We start from the raw sequence: 27312 nt of genomic DNA, 5'->3' as shown, positions 1-27312 counted from the left end.
AATCTTCACTGTTTTGATCACAAAGCTTTCGAAATATACGATCATTCAAAGAATGTGCTTTAATTTTGTTTATAGCAGTAATAACAGTTTGTAGAGAATTGTGCAGTTGATCAACAAGTTTTTTTGCAACTAAATGCTGACGGTGAATGACACAATGAACAGTAATGATATTTGGCACAGCATTTTTTAAATAAGCCATAAAACCCTTGTAACGGCCAATCATTGATGGTGCTCCATCCACCCCCTGTTGCCCCTTTCATGCCTAACGCCCCCCCAGGGGACGATATCGCCCACTTTGAGAAGCACTGGTTTAGATGAATTGAATTTTTTCCCCTCTATTATGGTGCTATACTAGTCATGCATTTAAAATTAACATTACTATATATGGAAACATTTGTTATTTTACTAATTGAACTACTATTTGCATTTTTAACCACTAGCAGTACCGTTTAGTCATTATAAATGTTTAAAGATGTAAATAAATCCAATTGTTAGTGCCTTAAAATTCATTGAAATGTGTTTCTCAAAATCACTCAGCCTGGTGGCTGAGTAGTTTTGGAGAAGTGCATTTTAAAGAATTTATATAGTTTATTGTAAATTTGATTTGATGTTGAATTTTGTTCAGTTTGTGAGGGCTGTTGAACCCAGAATTTGCCAAATAGTGGCAAGCACCATAGACACTATTTTGCTGTGGAGAATAAATAAGTCTTAAATCTACTAGGTTATTCATTGCTCTGACCATTTTTGATCTCATTATTTTGATTTTTCATACTTATAATTTCAAGTTAAGTTTTCATATGTTTCTGCAGTTAAGATTATAACTGCCATAATATTTATTATAGGACATTAAAAGAAGAAACAAAGGTTTCAGTGCTACAGGATATAAATTCTCATTTTCCATCGCTCGTCGCTCATCTTTTACGTGATGTAGCAGATTCTGGAAGTTTTCTTCAACAAGAGGCTCTTCAGTCTCTTGGCCTTTTCTTTTCCCAAGGAGAAAATTTGCAGTAAGTATGCATATGTACACTATACGCATGATATTTGTTATTAGAAGAGTAACAGTATGTAATGGAACTTACAGAGGGTGTAAAAGTCACGACGTAGCTCTGCTTACATTGAGTTCATTAAACTATTAGATAAAATATTCATTTGCTCAAAACTATTTCAAATATATAAAGTGGAAAGTATTGAGTAGCATGTCCCATAAATTCAGGGTCGACAATGCAGATAATTGCCAAAGGTAACAAATTTCATGGGTGATAACCCCCCCCCCCCCAAAAAAAAACAGAAGTTGGAAGTAGCGAGAAAGAAAGAATTGGTCTAATTAAAATTTCACTAAAAAGCTGTATTTATTTGCAACTAAAACTTAGTTATATCAAATCATTTGATCTAACAGACTTAAATGCAAAAAATCTTGTTTGTTGCTACAGTAGCTGATATTGGCGAGATGTCTGGAGGATAGTGATGTTTCAAATGAGTGGGAAGCTTATGCTACGGAAACAAGCTTAAATAAATTAAAGGGGTATTTCAGGGTAGTAAATTATACAAGAATACTTAAGTTTTAACTCTGTATCTAGTGATGTGATGTCAGGCATGTCATCAATAATATCAGCGAATTTGATCTCTTGGTTAGGACAACTAATGCTGATATAATAGGGCTAATGGGAAATCTGGTGCTATCCAGAAATAGGGGATGATGAGTTTCACTGTGGTAGGTACAATGTATTTAGGGAGGATAGGGAAGGTAGACATGGTGGCAGCTCTATGCTCAGATCCGCATTAACACTACAGTGAAACCAGCGATGGCCAGGGACCTCACCCGACGAGGGGCCTCGTTTTTGGTGTAAATATTTTGTAAAGTAGCAATAGAAATTTCTAATAATAACAATAGGGCTATGGTAAAGAAAGCCAACATGAGAATGACGAGAAACGTTGGTGAACTTACGCAGAAAATTAGTTTCCCGGCACTGGACTCCAGCGCTGTTCACTCGGTAAACAGACGGTAGGAGTTATCAGTCTGGAGCCGAAATCGAGAAGGATATATTGTTATTTTGTTATTATTGTTATTAGCCATATGGTGCAAAGGCTTATGCTGCACTAGCCAAAAAAAAAAAAAAATTCTGAATACCCTGAGAGAGAGAGAGAGAGAGAGAGAGAGAGAGAGAGAGAGAGAGAGAGAGAGAGAGAGAAGTAGAAAGGAATCACCAAGAAAGAGAAGAATGATGGTATTGAGCTCAGGGTGCCAAGCCTATACTCTCCAGATGTGAGCCCCTGGGGTATGTCCTGACTATTTGCTTTCGTTCTGATATTTCTCTCCCTTTGTTAAAATTCAGGTAGGGCTGAGTAGGTTCACTTTGTATACTTTTATTCTAAATCATCATGCTTAAGTCTTATCATACATCTGCTCTCTTGAATACCTCTATTGTGCTTAATATACTCTTACTGTAGTAATTATTTTACAGACTGATGTAATGTTTAATCGATAATTTAATGGCATTAATCTGATCTGGGACACTTACCCTACTTTTCCTACCTTTCCATTATTATTTCATAGAAAATTATTTATATATATATAAATATCCTTGAATACAGATCCTCGAATCCTATGCATGACTCCTTAAGCATGAAGTTGGCTAAGATTTTCTTTTCATGCGTAACAATGCCATTACACATAGAGCTCAAGTGATGGAAGAATATCTTGAAAGGAAGATATCCAATGAATGCTGTGGCCAGCACAATTACCAGACTTAAATCCCTTGGGCATCACGCTGCAAATCAACAGCCAGCTTCGCAGGTCTGCACTGGTGGAAGAGTGGAATTTGTTGCACAGACTCTTATAGACACCCTTACATCGAGCTTGGTTCACGATTGTTAGGCCTGTTTTGCCGCTGGAGGGTTCATATGCCACACTGATGTTATGTGATGATATTTTTGAGCATCGTATTGACTTCTGTAATGTGACCTTTTGGCAATTCTGATACAGCCCCTATAAATGTCCCTTATACCTGTCTGAAGTTTCTCGCTGTCTCCTCATTTTCATTGTTATTCTATGGTACACTGTCATACCAAATTTTGTCCCACTTCATTGCAAGCTGCACAAGTTACACATTTTTACCAGAACACATTTTCTGTGTGTTCTGGTAATTTTGTCTCCAGCAATGTATTAAAAACGGGCATAAAGACTAACATTATTGTATAAATGATTAAAGCCAGTTAATGTTCGTAACTGAATGACTACTCAATGCAGCTTAAAGGTGGAACTAAATTAAAAACGAAGAAATATATAAAAAAAAAAACATGTTTTAAAAACATATGATTTTATTTAATTTCCAATTTACTTACTGATACCATTTTATTTTTCTACAATTTCTAAAATGATGTCTTAAAAATATTTAAAATTTGATGGTTTCAACAATTTATGTTCGATGTTGCATTATATCGCGATGTATAATTATTATACAGCATGACACTTATTGGATGTGAATCTGTATTGAAGCTCATCAAACAAAATTTTCAATCAAACAAGATCATCAAACAAACAAAAACCTGTCATAAAAATAATAATAATAATAATAATACTTTAAACCAGAAGATTTTTTTTTTTATGAAACCCCACGAAAGGTATTAGAACCTATAGTATCATACCATGCATGGGTTAAAGGTTGAGAAGATGAAAGATGATACTTGTTGACAACAGACTCAAAAATTTCTGTAAATAGTAATTTTTGAAAATTTTCTGGCTATGCCCATGTATATTTATTTCAAGCGCTAACAGTAAATATCTGTCAATAGAAATACATACAGTCAGTCCTCGTATAACACGTGTTTACACTACACGAATTCGATCATACACGATTTATGAATAGGGGAACGATATCTTATATAACACGAACCAAATTCGCTTATGCACGATTCTCCTTTGTGTTTACAAGAAATGGCAGTCGAACGCGGAATCACCCCCAACCAAACGCAACACGATAGGAATGAAGAGAAGATTCTGAAAATGTATTTGTTTTTTATATCAGTGAAGGGGAAACACATTTCACCATAATAATGTAAAAACCCACACAATTCCAGCTATCGGTATAATCGCAAACGCAATTAGATCGAGTTTACTACCAGTTTATAACAGATTCCACTAGCAGGAACGCAACTGGAAATTGTTTTTATTGTTTTATGGTAGTAATCCCCAGAAATGTGCTTTAGTAAAATGTGAGGTGTTAATAGTGTATCTCTGCCTTTACGGTGTTGTTTATTCAGTTGCTACACTTATGCGCAGCTTTGTTTATGTGTTTTGTAATTGCGCTTTATTCCCTAAAAATAAGTAAAATACTTAAAAGGTGTGAAAAGTAAGCGTCCTGGTGAAGACACTACAGATTCAGAGAGAAAAAGAAAAGCAATATCGATAAACAGAGGCGGACTGGGTCAAAAATTCTTACCCAGGAAAATTTATAGTGGCCTGATACTATGGTTTATGGCCAAAATCACACCTGCCTCAGGCCCACCGGGATTTCCCCGGTAAGGATTATGGCCAGTCCGCCTCTGTCGATAGAGAAAAAATATGAAATTGTGAAACGCTTTGAGCGAAATGAAAGACCATGTGATATTGCACGTGCTACAGACCTAATGAGGCAACCCCGAGAATTACAAAGAATGCAGAGAAAATAAAAACAACTTTCATAGCAGGAACAACTCAAAGTGTAATTAAAATCCATTAGATTAAGACACAAAGAATTGGAAGAGATGGAATGGCTGTCATCTGTTTGGATAGAAAATCAAACAAAAAACAAGTTTTTTTCTTATGATAGAAGCAAAAGCATTAGCAACATTTTATTACGGACTAGTCATAATAAAATACGTAAGTATTTTATTCGTAAAAAATACTTACGTATTTTTTATTATTTATTATATTTTAATAAAATATAACATAATAATAAAAATATAAAAAATTATAATAATATTTTTTATTATGTATTTTAATCGTTATAAAATACGAAAGTATTTTATTACGATTATTTATTTTGTTTGGTAATGTTTTTTTGGTTACCAATGTGTGTTCAATCTTGGGTGGTCGGCACCTAACCCTATTTTTCCCATAGGGCCTGTTGTTTATATTGCACGATTTTGCATTGCATGAGGGTTTCTAGGAATACAACTATCGTGCTATACATAGTGCTCAGCTGCTAATCTACGAACTGCAGGGGTAGCCAAAGCCTTATTAGAATAAGCATTGAAACTTGTTTCAATTCCTGGAGTGTTAGGTGTTGCATCTTGATCCTGAACTTGATCAACCTGCTCTTCAATGCTAGCAGATGCCTCGTCTTCATCGATTGACAGGTAGGCATGGCAAACGATGAAATGATTGGTGGTGGGTACGACAGAGGACGAGCTACTGTGTAGTCATTGGTTGGCATTTTAATGTGTATTTATGAGTAAAGAATGGTGCATAATAGTTTTGTAATGAACGGTAAACAGGTAATAGTAGCGATGAATCTTTTAAATATGGAAGAAATTTGTAAGGAAAATAAAATGATTAATTTTTTGATGAAAACTAAATTAATAAAAGTTTCGTTCTGTTCATTTTTATGTTCTTAATTATGTTTTTTTTTCTCATTATTAAAAGCAAATTTTTGGAGTTCATGAGTGTTTTTACTATACTGTTGATTTAGGTTTGGTTATGAAAAAAGGTTTCTTTATTTTTTGTTGTATTTCGTAACCTGACCTTAAATGGTAGGTTAGGAATTAATAGAAACGGTTTCCTTATATTTAGTGACCTAACCTTAAATGTTAGGTTTGGAAATAATATAAGGAAAGAAAGATTCTATATATATATATATATACAGGTGACCCCCGCTTAACGCTGATCATTCGTTCCGGAAAAACAGAGCGCTAAGTGAATCCGCGCTAAGCGAGCGCCGCTTTCCCATAAGGTAACATATGTATTTATGAGCTGCGGTCAGTGCCATAGGATATTTCCTAATGAATAATAAACAGTAATGAAAAGATGCACAAATGTTGGTCAAAATATTTAATATTCAAATATTTGCACATATAAAATATTCTGCATTGCATATGTATAATTATGTGGTAACTACTTGCGTATCAAAAGTAAATTTAAAATTCCAATTAAAATAATGAATTTAATTTAATTGATGAATTTAATCATGAAAAATGTGTGGATTTTGAGTTGAACTTTGGCCCTCTTCCAAATAAACTAAAAGGGGTATTAATTTTAATCCCCCGCAGCGTTAAAACCAACAATAAATTCAACCGATCCTTCACCGCTTTGAAACCTGGCATGTTTTTTCTTCTTTCAATATGAAACTTCTTTTAGGCATTCGTTTCCACAAAAGTCCTGCTTCATCTATGTTAAAAACTTATTGAGAATTATAACACATAATACCCCTCTTCAATAATTTTAACAAAAGTTCATTTTTGAAAGTTTCGGCTCCTTGATCTGCACTTGCGGCTTCTCCCTGGATTTTAAATCTATTCAACCAGCCCTTACCAGTTTTAAATGTTTCCACATATTTTTTTTTTTTTAGGCGAGTTTTCTTCAGATCATCATATTGGCTAATCCCTTTCTCTCTCTTTTTAATATTTAACTTTATTCTGCATTGGAATATTATCTTCAATAAAATTAAAGTCTTTCCATTTCAATCCTAATAGCCGGCCTAGTCCTAGTTGCTTGCAGTGGAACAGCTATCTTTCCCGCTGCAAAAATTAATTCTTTATTTTTTTATAATTGTTCTTACAGTTAAAGTTGCAAGTCCTAAATTATGGCACACATCCGTTTGTCGTTGACCGGAATCGATTCGCTTCAAAACGTCTAATTTACTTTTCAAATTCAGTCTTTTTCTTACATTTATAGTCTTCGTACTGCGCCCAGACGTTGTTGCTTTTTCATTCCTGTCGGTCATTATTAGCTCTTCGAAAATGTAACCGCATTGGTTGAATTAATTATGATACAATGTTCAAGTAAACTTTCTGTTACGCACGATGTCTAATACTCTACTGAGTGATGACTAGACCGGATAAATGCATATAACGCAAATATTACAAGCAATATACTTGATCATTTTTTAAAATGTTGATCGCGGAACTACGTTACAAGTCACTGTACTGAAACTAAATTAGCGTGCGAGAAAATTTTACTGAGCGTGGGAAAATTTCTCAAGTCGGCGTGGGAAACGTTTTAATACTGTTTTGCTATTCATTTTCAAGCTATCGACTCCATCAAATGAAACGATTTCGTTAATATGTCAAAAATGAAATCTGTAAAAGAGCGTTATAGTGATCTGTGACAGCGTTATAATCAGATACGGGTTATAATATAAGAACAGCGTTATAGCGAATCAGCGTAAAGCGAACCGCGTTATAACGGGGGCCTGCTGTATATATATATATATAATAATAATAATAATAATAATATATATATAGAATAATAATATAATATATAAAAGATTGTATTAAAGAGTAAAAACAGAAAACATCAGAGAGTTAAATAAACTGGATATGGCAAATGCACCGAAGCGTGCAAAGCAGCAGCAACGGATGCAAATGTAAATATATGTATATTATAATTAATATGATAAATAAAAGTAAAGATGGCAGTTCGAAACATCCGGAAAGCTTAAAAAAATTACATCAAAATGTCAAAAGAAAGTTATGATAGCCTACATCAGATAAAGGCGAGAAAAATTTGCTAAATACAGTACTCCGAAACGGGGAAGAAAAGAAAATATGAAATTAATAAGTAATAAAATCTGATGTCAGCAAAGTAAATATTGATGCTAAATCAGGTATTTCATCGGGGGACTACACCTGACATAGCATCAACGGATTGTGTTTCCATACTTGCCCATAGTTATGCAAGAGAAAATTTATAAATGTAAATAAATAAATGTAAAAAAAAAAAAAAAAAAACGGAAAAGTATCTCTTACAAAGCATGGACAAGGTAGTCCCTACGCAGTATTATAATGAAAATATAATTAAGTTAAAAGGGTGAATATTATAAAAAGTAGAAGATTAAAAATATTATACCTGAAAATGGCGACGTGAAACTACATGAGGTCAATACGATAGCTGCAAACAAAACAAATAAAACAGCTACTAACGAAAAAATAGTGACGAGTGACCTCTATAATCAGTTTTTAAAACAGTATTTTAAATATACAGAATAAAGTAAATTTTAGGCAGACAAGAAGGAATGTGGCGAGAAGTGTACCAGACAGGACCATTTTTATATAATAAAATAAATAAATAAATAAATAAAACGGGAGAGGCTGTGGTTTTAAGCCTAGCATCGCGCAGATAGCTAAAACTTAAATTAATATAAATAGTGCATTAAAACCAATAGAGATAACAGAATGATAAAAATCGTTTAGGCAAACAAAAAAAAAAAATAAAAATAAAAAAATTTATTTTTTTATGAATGTATTTCTAAATATGACTGTAATCCTAAAGAAAAAGGTTCGGTTACCCTCTCCACTTCGGGAGGGGTTTAAGCTCCCATGGGATTCAAGTGGAGGTAACCTGACCTTTTTTTCACCATTATGGAAAGCGTTCATTAGAGCAAGTTTACCATTAGCACTTCTAAGTGCTACTAAAATGATACTAACCCAATGTTATCGTGTGTTGTGTTCGCGCACCAATCAGCACATCGTTTGCCATGCCTACCTGTCAATCAATCGTTCTCGACTTTGCTCCAGGCCGATAACACCTACAGCCTGTTTACCAAGTGAGCAGTGCTAGAGTGCCGTATCGGGAAACTAATTTTCCCGCGTAAGTTATCTGACGTTTCTCGTCGTTCTCGTGTTGGATTTCTTTACCTTCGCCAACAATAGTTTTTATGCATGACGGAAAATTATGTATCAATGTATGGATGAATAAACCTCTAAGAACAAGTTTTTTTTTCTGTCATCCAACAAATTTTAATCAAGGAATGTTGTTTGAGATCAATTATTCGAATTTTAAAAATTGATAAAAATGTAAACTAAGAGTCTTAGTTTGCACTTTTATCAAGGAATTATTCACTATAAATATAAAAACCTATGTTGTTGGTGACTCTATTGTCAGGGAAATGGGGAACATGCTTTGTAAAAAGGATAGATGGAACAGGACCAGGGTATGTCTGCCAGGGGCAAAGGTTGATGAAGTTGTAGAGCGGATATCATCTTTTAAGGGCACAAAAGGTGATATAATTGTACACGTTGGCACTAATGATATTAAGAGTAGGAGACCGGCGGAATTACTTAACAAGTACAGGTCACTGTTGAAAAAAAGCCGTGAATTAGGGTTGAAATTGAAAGTGTCTGCAATTCTGCCCAGACACGATAGGAGGGAGTATATGATGAGAGCCTTGTTGATCAATTCGGCCCTGAAAAAAGATTGTGCAAGGCTCAAGGGGTACAATTTTTTTCAGCCTGGTCTGTACTTGTTAACAGGAGAGACTGCTTCTACAGGGATGGGATACACTTAAATAGAAAGGGTGCAAGAATATTTGCTGATGCTATCGAGGCAGTGTTAGGTGGGTCGGAAGACTGCTAGCTTGGGGGGGATACAAGGACTAATAGATTAACAGTAGCCACTGGTAGAGGTGAAAGTGATCCTTGCACTGCTTCTATTGGAATGAGCAGCAGCCTGGAAAACAAGATGCAGGATATTTCAGAGACTGCTGGGAGTCATCGCGGTACAAGTAAACACATGGGTTGTGTTAGGGTAGCTAAGAATAGGTATACTTGCGTGTACACCAATGCTAGGAGTTTGGTAAATAAATTTGATGAATTCGAGGTATTGCTCAAAACATCAAAGGCAGATATTGTTGGGATATCAGAGACATGGCGTCACACAGATATAAGGAATGCAGAACTGGAATTGGAGTACAATGTGTACAGAAAGGATAGACAGGATAGGAAGGGAGGAGGTGTTATGCTATTAGTTAATAGATTTGATACTAGAGAGCTATTACGTGCTCGATAATTCCTATATTCTATTATATTATGAATCAACTGGGCTTACCTTTATTTTTTGATATAGGAAGCTTCTTTTCCAACTCTCCTTGTCCAACTCGCTAATAATTCATGGGGAAGGCTATATCAATTTTGCAAAACATTGTCATAAAGTTAGATTTTGGGGGTCTGAACAGGCTAATAATTAAGGATCGATTTTTCTTTTTGGTCCTGTGGCTGGAATTTTGAGTTAAATTTAGGGGTCTAATAATTGGTTAAGGGGCGGGGGTAGGGGTTGGGGGTTATTCTCTACATTCCTTAAGTTGGACTAGAACTTTTCGGGGCATCATGTTCACAGGAAGAGAGTTACTCACAATTAATCCGAAACTCTTTTTCTTTCCTTACGTTGTAGTATTTGTTCTTCACGCATGCGTATAAGTGACCAATCGTCGGACAATAGGAATGGCCTACGGATATTGATTGAAGTTTCATGTAGTTTCATCTCTACAGTTTCTGCAATGAGTAGTTTGTAGTAGTTGTGTTGAATATTTATAATTTTTGTTTCCAATTCCAATCACAGTATCAAACCACATTCCAATCACAGCATGACCTCGTATACAGTATACCATGCAAAAATTGTGACGCTGTCTACGTAGGATCCACCATGGGAGTGGCACAGCTTCGAGCAAAACAACACGAAGCTTCGGTGCGGGTGGGTCGTTCAAATGCATCGGAACTTTCGTTCCATGCAATAAATGAACGACATACATTCGGCTTTACTGAAACAAAAATTATAAGTATTCAGCACAACTACTACAAACTACTCATTGTAGAAACTGTAGAGATGAAACTACATGAAACTTCAATCAATATCCGTAGGCCATTCCTATTGTCCGACGATTGGTCACTTATACGCATGCGTGAAGAACAAATACTACAACATAAGGAAAGAAAAAGAGTTTCGGATTAATTGTGAGTAACTCTCTTCCTGTGAACATGATGCCCCGAAAAGTTCTAGTCCAACTTAAGAAATGTAGAGAATAACCCCCAACCCCTACCCCCGCCCCTTACCCAATTATTAGACCCCTAAATTTAACTCAAAATTCCAGCCACAGGACCAAAAAGAAAAATCGATCCTTAATTATTAGCCTGTTTAGACCCCCAAAATCTAACTTTATGACAATGTTTTGCAAAATTGATATCGCCTTCCCCATGAATTATTAGCGATTTGGACAAGGAGAGTTGGAAAAGAAGCTATTAGTTAAGAAACACATAAAATCCAAGGAAGTGAAGCCAGTCGACATCGCTGGACAGTGCAGTGGCGAGTCAGTTTGGTGTGACATAAGCATTGGGAGATCAAAATTGAGAGTAGGAGTGTGCTATAGGCCTAATGACTCTGATGAGTATAATAAGAAATTGTACAGGGAAATAGAGTGGGCCAGTAAATCAGAGTGTCTTATAATGGGGAAATTTTAATTTCCCAGATGTTGACCGGAATTTGTGGGTTGGTCACTCACACACTAGCAAGGCTTTTGTGGATTTATTGGATGATTATTTTCTACATCAGTATGTTCGGGAGGCAACTAGAGGGAGTAATACTCTTGATCTGATTATCACTAGTGATTCTTCATGCATTAAGAATCTGCAGATAAAGGAACCACTTGGTGGCAGTGATCACAGTGTGCTGAAGTGGGATTTACTCAAAGAGGTAACTACCATCAGGGGTAAAGGGAAGGGTTTTTGCTTTCATAAAGGACTACAATGGTCTGAGACAGTATTTAAATTCTATACAGTGGGACCAACTGATGACGTTACCCAGCAAATTCAAATGGGAAGCATTCGAAGAACTTATCTTGGAAGCTACTAGGCTTTACATACCAACTAAAAATATTGTTCAAGATTTAGGCCTAAATTGGATGTCAGATGAACTAATGAGACATATGGCAGAGAAGAAAAATGCATGAGATACATATAAATTAATGGGTGACATGGAAGCCTATGATAGATATAAGCTGGTCTGTAACCAAGTTGCAAAGGAAATTAGGCAGGCAAAGGCAGATTATGAGAAATCCTTGCCAAAGGATGCAAAGAAAAACAGCAAAGAGTTCTTTACTTATGTAAACTCTAGAAGGAAGGGGATGAATCAGATTGGTCCACTTGATATCGATGGTTCAACTGTTGATGATCCTGCTCAGGTAGCTAACAAACTAAATGAATATTTTGCATCGACATTCACACATGAGGAGTTATTCAGGGAGGTGAATGTCAGAGGTGTATTGAACTCTGGCAGTAAGCTAGATAATCTTGTAATTACTGAAAGTAAAGTGGAGGAGAAATTGTTGAAGATAAACACAAGAAAGGCACCTGGGGTGAATGGGATCTACCCAGTTATATTAAAGGAGGCAGCAAAGGAAGTAAGCAAACCCTTAGCTATAATTATGAGAGCTTCCTTGGACCCAGGGGAGGTACCCATAGACTGGAGATGTGCAAATGTGACCCCAATTCACAAAGGAGGATCAAAGGCTGACAAAAGTAATTATAGACCTGTGAGTTTAACTTCTGTTCCAGGAAAATTAATGGAGGCACTAGTTAAAGAAGCACTGCAGGATCATCTAGACAAGACTTCAGTTATAGCTCGGACACAGCATGGTTTTGTTAAGGGAAAGTCTTGCCTGACCAATTTGATTGGATATTATGATGCAGTCACAAAAGAACTGGATGCAGGGAATAACTTTGATATTATACAAAGGGTACTAGGAAAGTTTTGCAATACAGCTTTGTTTATTCAATTTTTTCAAAGTAATTTCCTCTACATTCAATACACCTCTCCATCCTCCGAAACCAATCTTTAAACCAGTTCTGCCAAGTTTCACTAGGGAGTAAAGCACACTTGTTGTCCCAAGCCCGTAGAAGGTCCTCATCACTGGAAAACCGCCTCCCTTTTAGCTTCATTTTCACATGCCGGAACAGTGCAAAGTCGCAGGGAGCAAGGTCTGGACTGGAGGGAGGGTGCTCGAGAAGTTTCAGTCCTGTCGTGGTCAAATATTCGGTGCAGGCTTTGGCGCGGTGAGCTGGGCATTATCGTGATGGAGGTACCAGGTGTCCATTCTTGACTTTGGCCGCGGGTTCTTCATAGATCCAATGACTTTAGGCAGGGATTGTTCAGTATACCACTTAGCTGTGACTGTCTTCTGCATGTCCAAAACGACTTCCACAATTCCACTCGATTTGAAAAATACAGCTATCATTTTCTTCTTTACAGATCGGGATTTTCTGACAATTACGGGTGTGTCGTCATCATCAAAGACCCAAACTTTGTTTTGAGCCTTGGTCGGCAGATCGTAATAGTGCAGCCAAGTCTCGTCACCTGTCACGATGTTGTTCACATACCGAGATTGTCCCTTATCAAACTTTTTTAACGTCTCCCGGCACCAAGTCACACGTCGTGTCATCTGCTCTTCAGTCAGTTGATGCGGCACCCAGAGAGAACAAAGTTTCTTCACATGCAAATGATCTTGCAGAATCGAACGAATTGCTGGTGCATTTAGGCCCAAAGTATCCTCTATCTGTTGGTAGGTCACTCGCCTGTTTTCGTCAAGCATTTTCCTCACAGCAGTAACGTTTTCCTCCGTAACTGACGTTCGTGGCCTTCCCGGCCTCTCAGAATCCTCCAGAGTGAAATTTCCCCTTTGGAATTCTCTGTACCACCTGAATATCGTTGTACGGTGTGGACAATCATCATCTAGTGCAAGAGTCATTTCTTCTAAGCACTGGTCTATGGTTAAACCACGCACGAAGTTATACCGCAAAACTGTCCTTATCTCATTTCGTGACCACGATGCCATCGCAAGCACTTTACACTCTCACTACTAATGAATAACTGAGCCCATCGACTTGGCACGGCGGCTACTATGCACGTATGAACATGTCTCAACATGCAGCAACAAGCAGCTTCCTGTGATTCATTGTTGCGTCATATTGCAAAACTTTCCTAGTACCCTTTGTATATTTGGATCTTAGAAAGGCTAATGCTCCTAAAAACCAAATAACAACAACATTGCAATACAATATGTCAGTGTGAGAACAATTTCCCAAATGACAATGCATCACACACACTCTGACATATGGCATTCCACAGCAGATTACTCAAGGGGCACCCTATCCTCATTGCTGATATCGATGATGGTGAATGCCGTGGTGGTGTCAACAATGTGCTGGTCAGACACTGGAGGACTGGAACTGAGTGTGCTGGCTGCATGAGTCCAGATACATGGTGCAACACACTGACGGACACTTATGTGTGGTGCAAGCAACATGAGTTCATGGATCCATTGTGCATGTTGTCCACTATCTAGGTAGGTGGTGGTAGTAGTTGCTTAACATGGGGCATGTTTTGCTGGCAAGAACTAGGATCCCTGGTGCATATAGATCAATGTTTCACTGGTGAGGTCTACTCGCAGCTCTTAGGAGACCACGTGCACCCTGCCATGTTGCATTTTTTCCTAGAGAAAAACTGAATTTTCAAGACAATCTGCCTTGTCATCAGGTCCACACTGTGCAAAAGTGATGCGAGGAACACATTGAAGATATCACCCAGCTTCATTGGCCTCCAAATTTGCCTGACCTCAATCCAATTGAACATTTGCAGGATGTCTTGGAACAGGAAGTGAGATGTATAGACATATGGACAAGCAACTGTCATCTATTCATGCACTGTGGAAAGCCTTGCAGGCAGTATGACTACATATCCTTACGGACATCTTCAGACATCTAGTAGAGTCAATGCCTAAGCGAACAGCAGCTGTTATCCATGCAAATGGTGGCCCAACATGGTATTAGGTAGGTGGTCACAATTCAGTGTTCACTGAGTGTAAATGCCAGGAATATTCCCTAGCTCCTTATGTTAGTATTTAGTATTAGTAGTGGCAAATGATCCAAAGAAGCAAGTTTATGCAGCATCAGCCAAAAAAAAAACTAACCACCTGACCTGTACATCCCATCCCCTCTAATAATTTGTCTAATTCGTCCTTAAATTTATTCAAAGTAACCACTAAAATAGTGGTGGGAAATCTGCGGCCTTTTGTCTATTTCTCTCAAATGTAAAATCGCCTTTTATTTCATGACGTAACACCAAACTCAAAATATTTTTAAGGTAAATTTTATATATATTGTTATTCTCCTTATATAAATTAGTGTTAATTATGCAGTACATTAGCAAAATAAACATAAAAGGCATAAAAATATTGGATAGAGGACAAAACAAAGTGAAGAGGTAAAATTATTTATATCGATAACCATGTAGTTAGCGAGAAGCCTGTCAGTGGCAACTCAGTAATTGGAAACTGGCAACCACCCAGTGATTCGTGTCACAGGGCTGAGAGCTTCTTAAGAAAGAACTGTAACATGTTAAAGAAAATGTATGCATTAAATAAAATGTATGCATTGCCTTTTCTAGTTAAGGAAAATAATAATGAATTATATATTAAAGTAAATAGCATTAGTAGAGGCATTTGATGCAAGAAAGCAAGCTTATGCAGCATCAGCAAAAAAAAAAAAAAAAAAAAAAAAACCACTTCCACTTCACCCCTCTGTTTGTTCAAAATACCTGTCCAGCTGAGCCTTAAACTTATTTAGGCTATCAACCTCCACTACAAGGGATGGAAGTCTGTTCCACCAACCAACCACCCGCTGGCTAAAGGCAAATTTCCGCACGTCTATCCTACCTCTGTCTTTCCTCAATTTGAATTTATACCCTCTCAGGTGATTATTCTGAGCTAGAGGAAGAATCCCATCAGCATTGAGCATACTCAAACCATTCAAGGCTTTATACACCTCTATCAGATCACCTCGCTGGTGCCTAGTCTCCAGACACTGTAATTTGCAAAACAAAACTTAAGCCTTTCTTCGTAAGAGCACCCCTTTGTTCCATTCACTAATCTTGTTGCCCTTCTCTGTACTCGTTCCAGCAGCTCTACATCCTTCTTGAAATGAGGCCTCCAGACCTGTATACAGTACTCTAGGTGTGGCCTGACCATTGCCTTATACAAGGGAATAATCACCTCCTTATCCGTGCTGGAAAAATTCCTGTATATCATTGACAATACTCCATGAGCTACTCTTGCAGCCCGTCTGCACTGTTCAGAGAACTTCATATCTGCCTGCACAACCACCCCCAAGTCCCTTTCATTCTCTACCACTGTCAGTGTAGTACCACAGAGTTGATACGTTGCTCTGGGGTTGCTGTTTCCCATGTGTAGTACTTTACATTTGTCAATGTTAAACTTCATTTGCCACCTCTCAGCCCATCTGCTCAACCTTTCCAGATCCTGTTGCAGCAGCATAGTGTCAGTAGTGTCCTTGACAACCCTGCCAACCTTTGTATTGTCTGCAAACTTGGACATTAAGCTTGATATATCATCATCAATATCATTTATAAATACAGAAAACAATAATGGACCCAACACTGAGCCCTGAGGGACTCCACTAATAACATTAGTCCACGATGAGCAGTGTCCATTGATTACCACTCTCTGTCTTCTTCCCCTCAACCACCCCTTTATCCATAGCAGCAATTTGCCTCCAATGTCACACTGCTCCAATTTGTGTAGCAGTCTTCCATGTGCAACAGTATCAACCTTTCTAAGATCCAAGTATATAATATCAAAGCTATTCTCTGCATCCAGTTCTTTTGTGACTGCATCATAATATCCAATCAAATTGGTCAGGCAAGACTTTCCCTTAACAAAACCATGCTGAGTCCGAGCTATAACTGAAGTCTTGTCTAAATGATCCTGCATTGCTTCTTTAACCAGTGCCTCCATTAATTTTCCTGGAACAGAAGTTAAGCTCACAGGTCTATAATTACTTGTGTCAGCCTTTGATCCTCCTTTGTGAATTGGGGTCACATTTGCACATTTCCAGTCTATGGGTACCTCCCCTGAGTCCAAGGAAGCTCTCATAATTATGGTTAAGGGTTTGCTTACTTCCTTTGCTGCCTCCTTTAATATAACTGGATAGATCCCATCCACCCCGGGTGCCTTTCTTGTGTTTATCTTCAACAGTTTCTCCTCCACTTTACTCCCAGTTATTTCAAGATTCTGTAGCTTACTGCTAGAGTTGAATACACCTCTGGCATTCCCCTCGCTGAATAACTCCTCATGTGTGAATGTCGATGCAAAATATTCATTTAGTTTGTTAGCTACCTGAGCAGGGTCATCAACAGTTGACCCATCAATATCAAGTGGACCAATCTGATTCATCCCCTTCCTTCTAGAGTTTACATAAGTAAAGAACTCTTTGCTGTTTTTCTTTGCATCCCTTGCCAAGGATTTCTCGTAATCTGCCTTCGCCTGCCTAACCTCCTTTGTAACTTAGTTGCATATCAACTTGTATCTATCATAGGCTTCTGTGTCATGTGTTAATTTGTAAGTATCCCATGCATTTTTCTTCTCTGCCATATGCCTCATTAGTTCATCTGACATCCATTTTGGTTAAGGAAAATAATAATGAATTATATATTAAAGTAAATAGCATTAGCATTAGTAGAGGCATTTGATGCAAGAAAGCAAGCTTATGCAGCATCAGCCAAAAAAAAAAAAAAAAACCACTTCCACTTCACTCCTCTGTTTGTTCAAATACAAAATAAAGCATTTATTCTAATTCACTAATCTTTACAGAATATTATTGTTTCCCACATAGATCATTCGGCATTACTTCCACTTGAAACTGAACTTCATTTGGCAACGTTACCTTTCTTATTTGTGATTACTCATCTTGCTGACTGCTAGGCGCCTCCCTAGCCAGGTGGGAAGGAGCAGCAGTGCATAGCACACGCTTCTTGATTAGACCGGGGTACGAGCCCGTCACCACCAAATATGGAGGATGCGGAAAGGTCAGGGAATGACCACCACATATCCCGGAGCAATATGGCCTTAGTTGCTAATGCTCCTAAAAAAAAAAAAAAAAAGCTGACTGCTATCAGTATCAGTTGACATTCTGGTCATTCTCCCCAGTGCCATCAGTTTCCATTGCTTGTTTCCTTTAAAATTGAATCTTCAATCAATCTGTGTATTTCATTTTTTATTTTTACTGGTTACCTGATTATATCAAGAAATTAGAAAAGAGCATTAAAGGAGGAAAAGAGAGAGTATTCAATGAAGAATGGGAATTGCAGTATTGCGTTGTTGCAGTGAAAGATAAAATGATGTGTTTATGCGATGCCATATTGGCAACAGTGAAGAAATATAATGCATATCAGTATTATGCGACTCATAAGGACAACAAATATGCTAAACTAGAAGGAGAATCTCAAAAGTCTGCACTTAAGAAAATGAAAGATGGAAAGCAGCAGCAGCAAGTATTCAAAACTATGTCAGGACAAGGGACTGACATCACTGAAGAGACACTAAAGTAGCATATATACTTGGAAGAAGAGGTAAGCCATTCAGCAATGTGGAAATCATAAAAGAATACATTGTTGAAGTTGTAGGATGGTTAGATTCAGTTAAGGTTAATAAGTACAAACAACTACCTCTTTCAAGGATCGCCATAACTGATCGGCAATGTGAATTAGCCTGTAATATAACAGAACAACTTCATGCAATATGCCAGAGCGAAGCCATTTATTATTTGATGGTCTTGGATGAATTCACTGATATTACTGACTCAGTGCAGGTGTTATTTTTTATTCGTGTTATAATTGCAGATTTTCATTGTCATGAGGGGGTTACTGACTTTGGGTACCCTTACTGCCAGAACATGTGGAATTGACATTTTCACCATCTTCAAAGAAAAATGCTGTGAAACAAAATGGAATTTATGTAATTTAGTAAGTGTATGCACAGATGGCACACCTTCCATGAGAGGAAAACATGAAGGATTTGTTGTGTTACTACAGAAAGAATTGTCAGATCCAGATACTTTGATTTCCTTTCACTGTATCCTTCATCAGCAGAATCTGTGTTCCAAATCTACCGTTTTAAGTGACACATTAAATAAATAAAGTTATAGGTATTGTAGACTACATTCGAGCAAATACATCACGTCGTCGCCAATTTCACAACATGCTTCAGCTTAATGATGAAACATTCAGCGTGGATCTGCCATATCATTCTAAAGTGCACTGGTTGTCCCAAGAACAAATACCTGTCAAACTTTTATCTTTGCAAAAATAAATCACAAGCTTTTTTGAGGAACTGAATCAACAGCGTGAATTGTCAAAAGTGGAATTCTGCAGAGATATTGCAGTTTTGCGTAATATAATGCTAAAGCAAAGTGATCTGAATAATTTTTTTAGAAGGTAAAATGGAATCTAAATATAATATGTGGCTTAAAATACAGGCATTTCTGAAGAAGTTGACCTTTTTCAAAACCCTGCTTAACCAATTGGAACTTTCAGCCAAACACTTCCCTGAACTGGCAAAAGTAATTAATGAACAGGATACAAACAAATCATTAAGGAAATGCGACATGACAGAATACACAGCTTTTCTAGACTCCTCAAATATAGTGAAAGGTTTACTGATTTTGAGAAACATGATCTCACACTGAAACCAGCTTTTCAACCACACCTGATTGATGTCTCCAAAGTACCTGATGACTTGCATGTCTCCAAAGTACCTGATGAATAGTTATCAACATTGTTGATAACTATTGAAAATAGTAAAGGTCTAGCACTATATCCCGACGGACTCTGCTAACAACATTAGTCGAAGAAGAGCAGTACCCATTTATAACAGTCTTCTGTCTTTTGTACTCAACCATATCTTTTTTCATAGCAGTAATTTGCTGCTATACTACATTGCTCCAATTTGTACAACAGTCTTTCATGGGGAACAGTGTCAAAAGTTTTATCGAAATCTAAGTATATGGTCTCAAAGATTTTTGCATTCAATTTCTTTGTTACATCATAGTACAGTAAACCCCTGCTATTCGCTGTATCTGTTTTCGCGTATTCGCGGTCGCTGATTTAACATAAAATGAAACCTAAAAAAATGTGAATTTTAAAGTGCCGTGAACATTTTCCGCCATAAAAAAACATGGGTGTTGCTAAAATTATCTTTCCCGGTCAAAACAGTGCTCGGTGGGTGGGGGGAGAGGGGTGACAAAATCGCGAGCATGGATGTTTCTCGCTAATCCTTGTTCGGTATGTGTTATGCGCTTGCCATGGAAGGTTTCATCGTTTGCTTTTAATTTATATGCTTTTAAAATTGAATAAATTTATCAATTTATAAATTGATATGCTTACAAAATTGATAAATCTACCATTTTGCAGTGTAAAACAGACTTTTTTGAGTATGTATGTTAACGGAAGAAAGTGACTTTATTTGGACAAATTCTTTCTAACCCATACAAAAAATGGCTACGAATAACAAGGGAAATGTGAATGTAAAATTATCAAAGAAGGTAATGACATTGGCGAATAAAATTGAGTTATTAGACAAAATTTCTAATGGTGAAAGTGTCTTTCTAATGGTGAATTGTGCTGAGCTCTCCCAATGAGGATCTGATTGAGTTGGTGCCAACAGAGAGTAAGGTCGGGGGGGGGGGAATTGGCTGATATTAAAAGTAAAACAGCTCACAACAAAAAAGATGATCGAAGTTTTCAATTTGAAGGGTTGCTTATTCTCTTAAGATGGTCCAAACATGGAATGGAGTGACAATTTAAGCCAAGGATTTAGCATGTTTTGGCACTGCTGTAATGAACTTTATGGAGAGAAAAGGACACAAAATTCTGTTCTAGACTTCTGTCCTTACCTTTTTAAAATGTGAATAATTTGGTTTGATTAATTATTGTGTAAATAATATTTGTGCATACAGTATATTAAATGTATATATGTTAATTACATTCCTGTTTTAATGTTGATTTGTTTAATTTTTGTTTTCACAAGTATCTAAGTGAAGCTTAAATTAAGTTGGTGAGACTGTTAGCATAGGCAGATTTGGAGGGGGGCATGTTCCCCTCAATCAGAATTAGAAACATAATATCTTAATGTACTGTTGTGCCATCTAGTTATCACCAGTTGATCAGCATAAGAATGATCAAAATAAGTGTTTAGCTCGTAAAAACCTAGGCGAATTGGTTGCTGCTAACACCTAAATTGTTAGTCAGCATCATTAAGCCTTAATGCCTGAAATGCACCTGCAACTCAAAAACGGATCCTAAAATGATTAGGACCTTGCCCTAATAATGTGCATATAATGTTTAATTGTAAACTATTGCAATAGTTTACAATTATCAATAGCACCAATTCAAAAACCAAAAAACATAATAAATAAGGTTAATTTGTTGTTGTAATAAAAAATAATGGTGTGTGTGTGTGTATGTACACACACACCCACACCATTGCCCAGCAGTGGGTCAGCAATAGCTAAAAAGAAGTAAAACCTATAACAACATTACTATATACTGAGAAGTCCAGATGGCCAACACACACACACACACACACACACACACACACACACACACACACACACACACACACACACACACACACACACACACAGTCGCCGAGTGGGTAAAGTACCTACCCGGCAACCCAAAGGTCGCGGGTTCGATTCCCGCATCGGGCTTGGATCAAAGTACTGCAAAAACCTTGGGAGGTGCAATATGGCCACAGAAGCCGATGCGCCAACAACTACCAAATAAAAAAAAAAAAAAAAAAAACACACACAGTCGGACCTCTATATAATGAAATCAACTGTTCCCTCGAAAAAATTCGTTATACAGAAATTTCGTTATAAAGAAATATGACCTCTTCAACAGTGAAAAATATTGTAAATTCAGAAATATGGGAAAGAAGTGGGAATGAATAAATTTTCTAACATTTTAAAACAAACAATTTATTTATACATACATATTAAGAAATGGCTACTTACATGATGCCCACAATTTATTAGTACACTTTTAAGAATTATTTCGCAAAATATTTAGTTATATTTTGTTGTACACTGGATTCTACTGTACACCATTCATAAAATTGTTCGCATTTGTTTAAACTTTAAATGAGATATTTTCTGTTACATTTTCTTCCCACTGAAGGCCTCAATGCAGTTTCAAATGCTGCCAACATTTGTTTGGAAGGTTTAATATTGTCCTCATTTTCATCCAACTCGTCGTCAATATTGTCACTAGTTCTTTAAAAACGCTCCAAAATGTTGGACATCACTCGGATTTAAACTACTATGACATCATTTTCAACTCCTAAAAATTCGTCAAGAACAATTTCTCCACTGATCAAGCTTCGCTTGAAACTCTTCCCAAGATTTCTCAATGTCTTCTAGTAGTTTATCCCTCTCATCTCCATTAATTCTTAATCGTTGCTTCTGTTACATCTTGACTCCACACTTTTGCAAACTCTGATATGCACATCCACAAATCTATAACAGAATCTATAGGTTGGTTGGTTGGTTGGTTTCTATTTGCGGTATAATTTTTTTCAGTATGTGCCTTCGGTAGTACATTTTCAGATCTTGATAATGCCTTGGTCCATTGACTGCAGTTAGGATGAATTATTCAGAAGAAAAAAAAACATGCTTCACACTGGTAAATTTCGAAATTACTGAGTGAAGGTGGGCAGGGCAGTTGTCAACTATCAATGTGATTTTTATGTTTTCTTTTGTCATCTTTTTTCTATCGAAATTTAAAATCCATTGCTCAAAAATTTTGCTTGCCATTCAAGGTTTTTTGTTGTAGTCCAACTCTAACGACTTTACTCCTTTGAAACATCAGGGTTATTTACTTTTGCCTATTACTAAAAGCTTCAGTTTTTCATTACCAGCCATATTTGCAACCAAGAGTGTAATTCTCTCCTCATTATTTTTACGACCTAAACATTTGCCACCTTTAAGTCAGTGTCTTGTTCGGCAACGTTTAAAAAATAGACATCTCATCAATGTTGAATATGTCTTTGGACTCTTAGTCCTCCATAATTTTTTTTAAAAACTGTTTAATTCCAATGGATGTAGTCTTCTTCAATTGCAACTCCACTTTCATCAAAAATAACTTTTTCGAGTAAGCCATGACATTCTTTAAATTTGTCCAGCCAACCAGAACTGGCTTGGAATGTTTTGTGTCCCAGAAGAGTTGTGTACTCCATAGCCTTTTCTTTTATTAATAGCCCTGATATCGGCATGTTTTGGTCTCGAATCAATTTCATTCGCTTAAAAACTGCTTCATTCATCTGCATCTTCCCAAGGGCATAATTTCCAACTGGGTCCCATTTCCTCAAACAGTTTGAGAAAAGAAACAGGGTTTTTCAGAATGGTTGACACAGTACTGACAGTGACATCAAATTTTAAAGTGGTTTTCTTTTTTTTTAACGCTGTGATCTACACTATTAAGCACTTTCACTTTTTTACACTACACTCAAGGATTTCCTCTTAGACACTGTAATGTTACTTGCACAGCAGTTAAAACAAAACTGAAATTAGGGACCACTTGTAGCTACCATGTAAACAGAGACAGGTGAAATTTAGTGAATGTGTGAATGACTCATTTCTTCGAAACAACAGATGAATTTCCGAGATAAAGAAAAATCACTCTCTTCTGATTCTCTAATAGGATGCTTATGGTAGAAAATAGGTTGACTAGAGCCAATGCCCCCATCGGGAATATGCCTTAACCTTTGCCAGTGGCTGCGGACAGCTGATCATCTGGACTTCTCGGTATATAGTAGAGTATGTTGTATTGGTTTTACTTCCTTTTAGCCATTGCTGACCCACTGCTGGGCAAAGGCCTCTCCCAAACTTCCATCTTTTTCTATTTTGCGCCGTGGTTGGCCAGTTTTACAGGCACCATTAAATTGTAAAATGTTTTAGCTCTTAATTCGTGGAATTAAAGCCTTTAGCTATTAATAGTAGTAGGTAGTAGTAGTGGCATGTGATGCAGGAAAGCAAATGTATGAGCTTATGCAGCATCAGCCAAAAAAAAAAAAAATCACACCATTCCCTCCAAATCCAGTTCCTCCTTAAATTTATTCAACCTATAAACTTCCACAACGACAGATGGAAGTTTGTTCCAGCAATTAACCACCCTCTGGCTAAAGGCAAATTTCTGCACATCTATTCTACATCTGTCTTTTCTTAATTTGAATTTATGCCCCCTTAGGTTCGTAATCTGAACAAGTGGAAGGATCCCATCAGAATTCAGCGTGCTCAACCCATTCAAGGCCTTATATACCTCAATCAGATCACCGCGCAGGTGTCTAGTCTCCAGCCACTGCAATTTGCAGAACTTAAGCCTCTCTTGGTAAGAGGATCCCTTCATTCCCCTCACCAATCTTGTTGCCCTTCTCTGTACACGCTCAAGTAAATCTACATCCTTCCTAAAATGAGGCCTCCAGACCTGTACACAGTACTCAAGGCGTGGCCTGACCATTGCCTTATACAGAGGGATAATCACCTCCTTTTCCCTGCCAGCAAAATTCCTATATATCATTGACAAAACACCATGACCTGCCCTGGCAGCCTGTCTGCATTGCTCAGAGAACTTCATATCTGCCTGCACAATTACTCCTAGGTCTTTTTCATTTTCTACCACCTTAAGTGTAGTACCACACAGTTGGTATGTTTCTCTGGGGTTACTTCTACCCATATGCAGTACTTTGCATTTGTCAAGGTTAAACTTCAGTTGCCACTTCTTAGCCCATCTGCCCAAATTATCTAGATCCTGTTGCAGTAGCACACTGCCATGACTGTCATTAACAACCCTGCCAACCTTTGTATCATCTGCAAACTTCGACATTAAGCCTGATATACCTTCATCAATATCATTGATAAATATACAAAACAACAGTGGACCTAACACCAAACTCTGTGTGACTCCACTAATAACATTAGTCCAAGAAGAGCAGCACCCATTGATTACCACCCTCTGTCTTCTCGCACTTAACCATCCTTTTATCCATTGTAGCAACTTACCCTTAATACCATTCTGCTCCAATTTGTACAATAGTCTTCCATGCGCAACAGTGTCAAAAGCTTTCCTGAAATCCAAATATATGATATCAAAATTATTTTTTGCATCCAGTTCCTTTGTAACCACATCATAATATCCTATCAAATTTGTCAGACAAGACTTTCCCTTAACAAACCCATGCTGTGTCTGAATTATTGCTGCAGTCTTGTCTAGATGATCCTGCAATGCATAATAGCTAAAGGGATTAATGCTTAATTCCTTTAGCTCTTAAATCATGCTTTCTACAGCATCAGCTTTATTGCCTAAAGGCCAGATGTGCGAAACATCCGTGCCCAGGTCTCTCGAAATCAGTTCATTATATGGAAATTTTCTCTGTTATACGGTAACTATTTTCAATGTTTATTCCTTTCTAAGTTTATTCCTCTCTAGCTGGTCTGCATTACTTTAACTAGGGACTCCATTATTTTTCCTGGAACATAAGTTAAGCTGAGAGGTCTATAATTAGTCATGTCACCTTGTGAATTGGGGATATTTGCCCAACTTCAATCTATAGCAACCTCTCTTGAATCCAAGGTGCTCTCATAAATATGGCTAAGGATTTGCTTACCTCCTTTGCTGCCTCCCTTGATATAATTGAATAGATCCCATTCACCACAGGCACCTTTTTTTTTTATGATAAGCTTCAACAATTTCTCTTTCACAAAATCATTTAGCTTCCTTGCTAGATTTTAAGGAACTTCTGGAATTCCTCTCCCTAAAGAACTCATGCATGAATGAAGATGCAAAATACCTATTCAGTTTGCAAGCAACTTGAGCAGGTCATCAACAGTTAAACCATCGACATCAAGTGAACCAATGTGATTCAACCTCTTCTACTGTTGATATAAGTAAACAAGCCTTTACTGCTTTCCTTGGCATTTTTTTCTAGTGACTTCTCATAACTCCTTTGTGACTTGATTACAGACTAGTTTATTTCTACCATAGGCTTCTATATCACCTGGTAATCTATATGCATCCCATACTTATTTCTTCTCTGCTACAAGTCTAACCCCTGCATCTGACATCTATTTAGGTCTAAGCCTGGAATGGGTATTTCTTAGTTGGATATGAAAAGCCTAGTATCTTCCATGATTATTTCCCTAAATGTTTCCCATTTAGAATTTGCTTTTTGTAACATCAGATAGTTTCACTGCATAGAATTAAAAACTGTCTGAGACCACTGTAGCCGCCCTTACAAAAGCAAACTCCTTTCCCTTTACCCTTGATAGTAGTTGTCTTTAAGTAAATCCGTCATCACCATGCTGTGATCACTGCCACACAGAGGGTCTTTTACTTCCAGATTGTTAATGTATGAAGAATCACTGCTGCTAATCATATCAAGAGTATTGTTTCCTCTTGTTGCATCTCTAACATGCTGCTGTAGAAAACAATCATCCATTAAATCCACATAAGTCTTGCTAGTGTGTGAGTGACCAGCCCACAAGTTCCAATCAATATCTGTAAAGTTAAAATCCCCCCCCCCATCAATTATAAGACATTTTGATTACTGGCACACACTCTATTTTTGTGTATAGTTGTTTGTTATACTCATCACTGTCATTAGGCCTTTAACACACTCCTGCTCTCATTTTTGTTTTCCCAGTGGTTATTTCACACCAGATTGTCTCCACATTGCACTGGCCACTCATGTTGACTGGATTAACTGCCTTAGATTTAGTATGCTTCTTTACTTAGAGCATAATCCCTCCACACTCCTCTGTTGTCTGTATACTTTGAATTGTGTTTAAAATTGGTCTCTAAAAGGTTGTTATTGGAATGTTTTCTTTATTAGAAAAAAAGTTTTCTGTAAAGTTTTCTTTCCAGTTTCTTTTAATAAACTTGATAATTTTTGTAGCTTTTAAAATTTAAATAGAGTGCATTATTGTTTAATATCTTATTAGAATTAGTTAATTCCTATGTATTTCTTTCTCCCAAGAAATTAAACAATAATAATAAATAAAAATTAATAATAATAATAGGGGAAAAGTAAAAGTGCAGATTAAATGACCAAAAATTAGAGCGTTAGTAATTTTACATATGTAGGAATAGTTTATCTAGATTCACAAAGACTTTTCTTTGTATGTTAATCTTTTTTTTTTCCCCTAAAAACCATGTTATAAAATGTGACTTTAAACCCTATTTTAACCTATGGAACTTGAACTTTTTAAGAAATGAAGTAATTGATCAAAAATGAATCTTAAGAAATGAGTTTTAAAGAAAATAAATTGAAATAACAGATGGAAGCAATGGTATGACCATATTACAAGTGGGGAAATAAGACAAAATTTTAAGGTAACAAATATCTAATCAAATTTAAGTAAAGTTGAATTAAAATGGTATGGGTATGTTAGAAGAATTAGCCAAAGAGATATTTGAAGCAAAAGTGAATGGTATTAAGCCTGGCG

General features: G+C 36.9%; 1 protein-coding gene across 1 annotated transcript in view; it reads left to right on the top strand.

Moving 5' to 3' along the window:
* Rif1 (Rap1 interacting factor 1) overlaps positions 1 to 27312 on the top strand; it is a 276189-nt gene that overhangs the window by 6205 nt on the left and 242672 nt on the right. Inside the window, exon 2 of the mRNA XM_090383047.1 lies at positions 843 to 1007. Coding sequence (XP_090239173.1) covers positions 843 to 1007 — 165 coding nt within the window. The remainder of the gene's footprint in view (positions 1 to 842; positions 1008 to 27312) is intronic.

The sequence above is a fragment of the Mastigoproctus giganteus genome, chromosome 10, assembly GCF_048544385.1.
Source record: "Mastigoproctus giganteus isolate SK-2022 chromosome 10, ASM4854438v1, whole genome shotgun sequence".
In the NCBI taxonomy this organism is placed as follows: Eukaryota; Metazoa; Arthropoda; class Arachnida; order Uropygi; family Thelyphonidae; genus Mastigoproctus; species Mastigoproctus giganteus.
The sequence above is the reverse complement of the archived record's forward strand: the minus strand, read 5'-3'. Positions and strand labels throughout refer to the sequence as shown.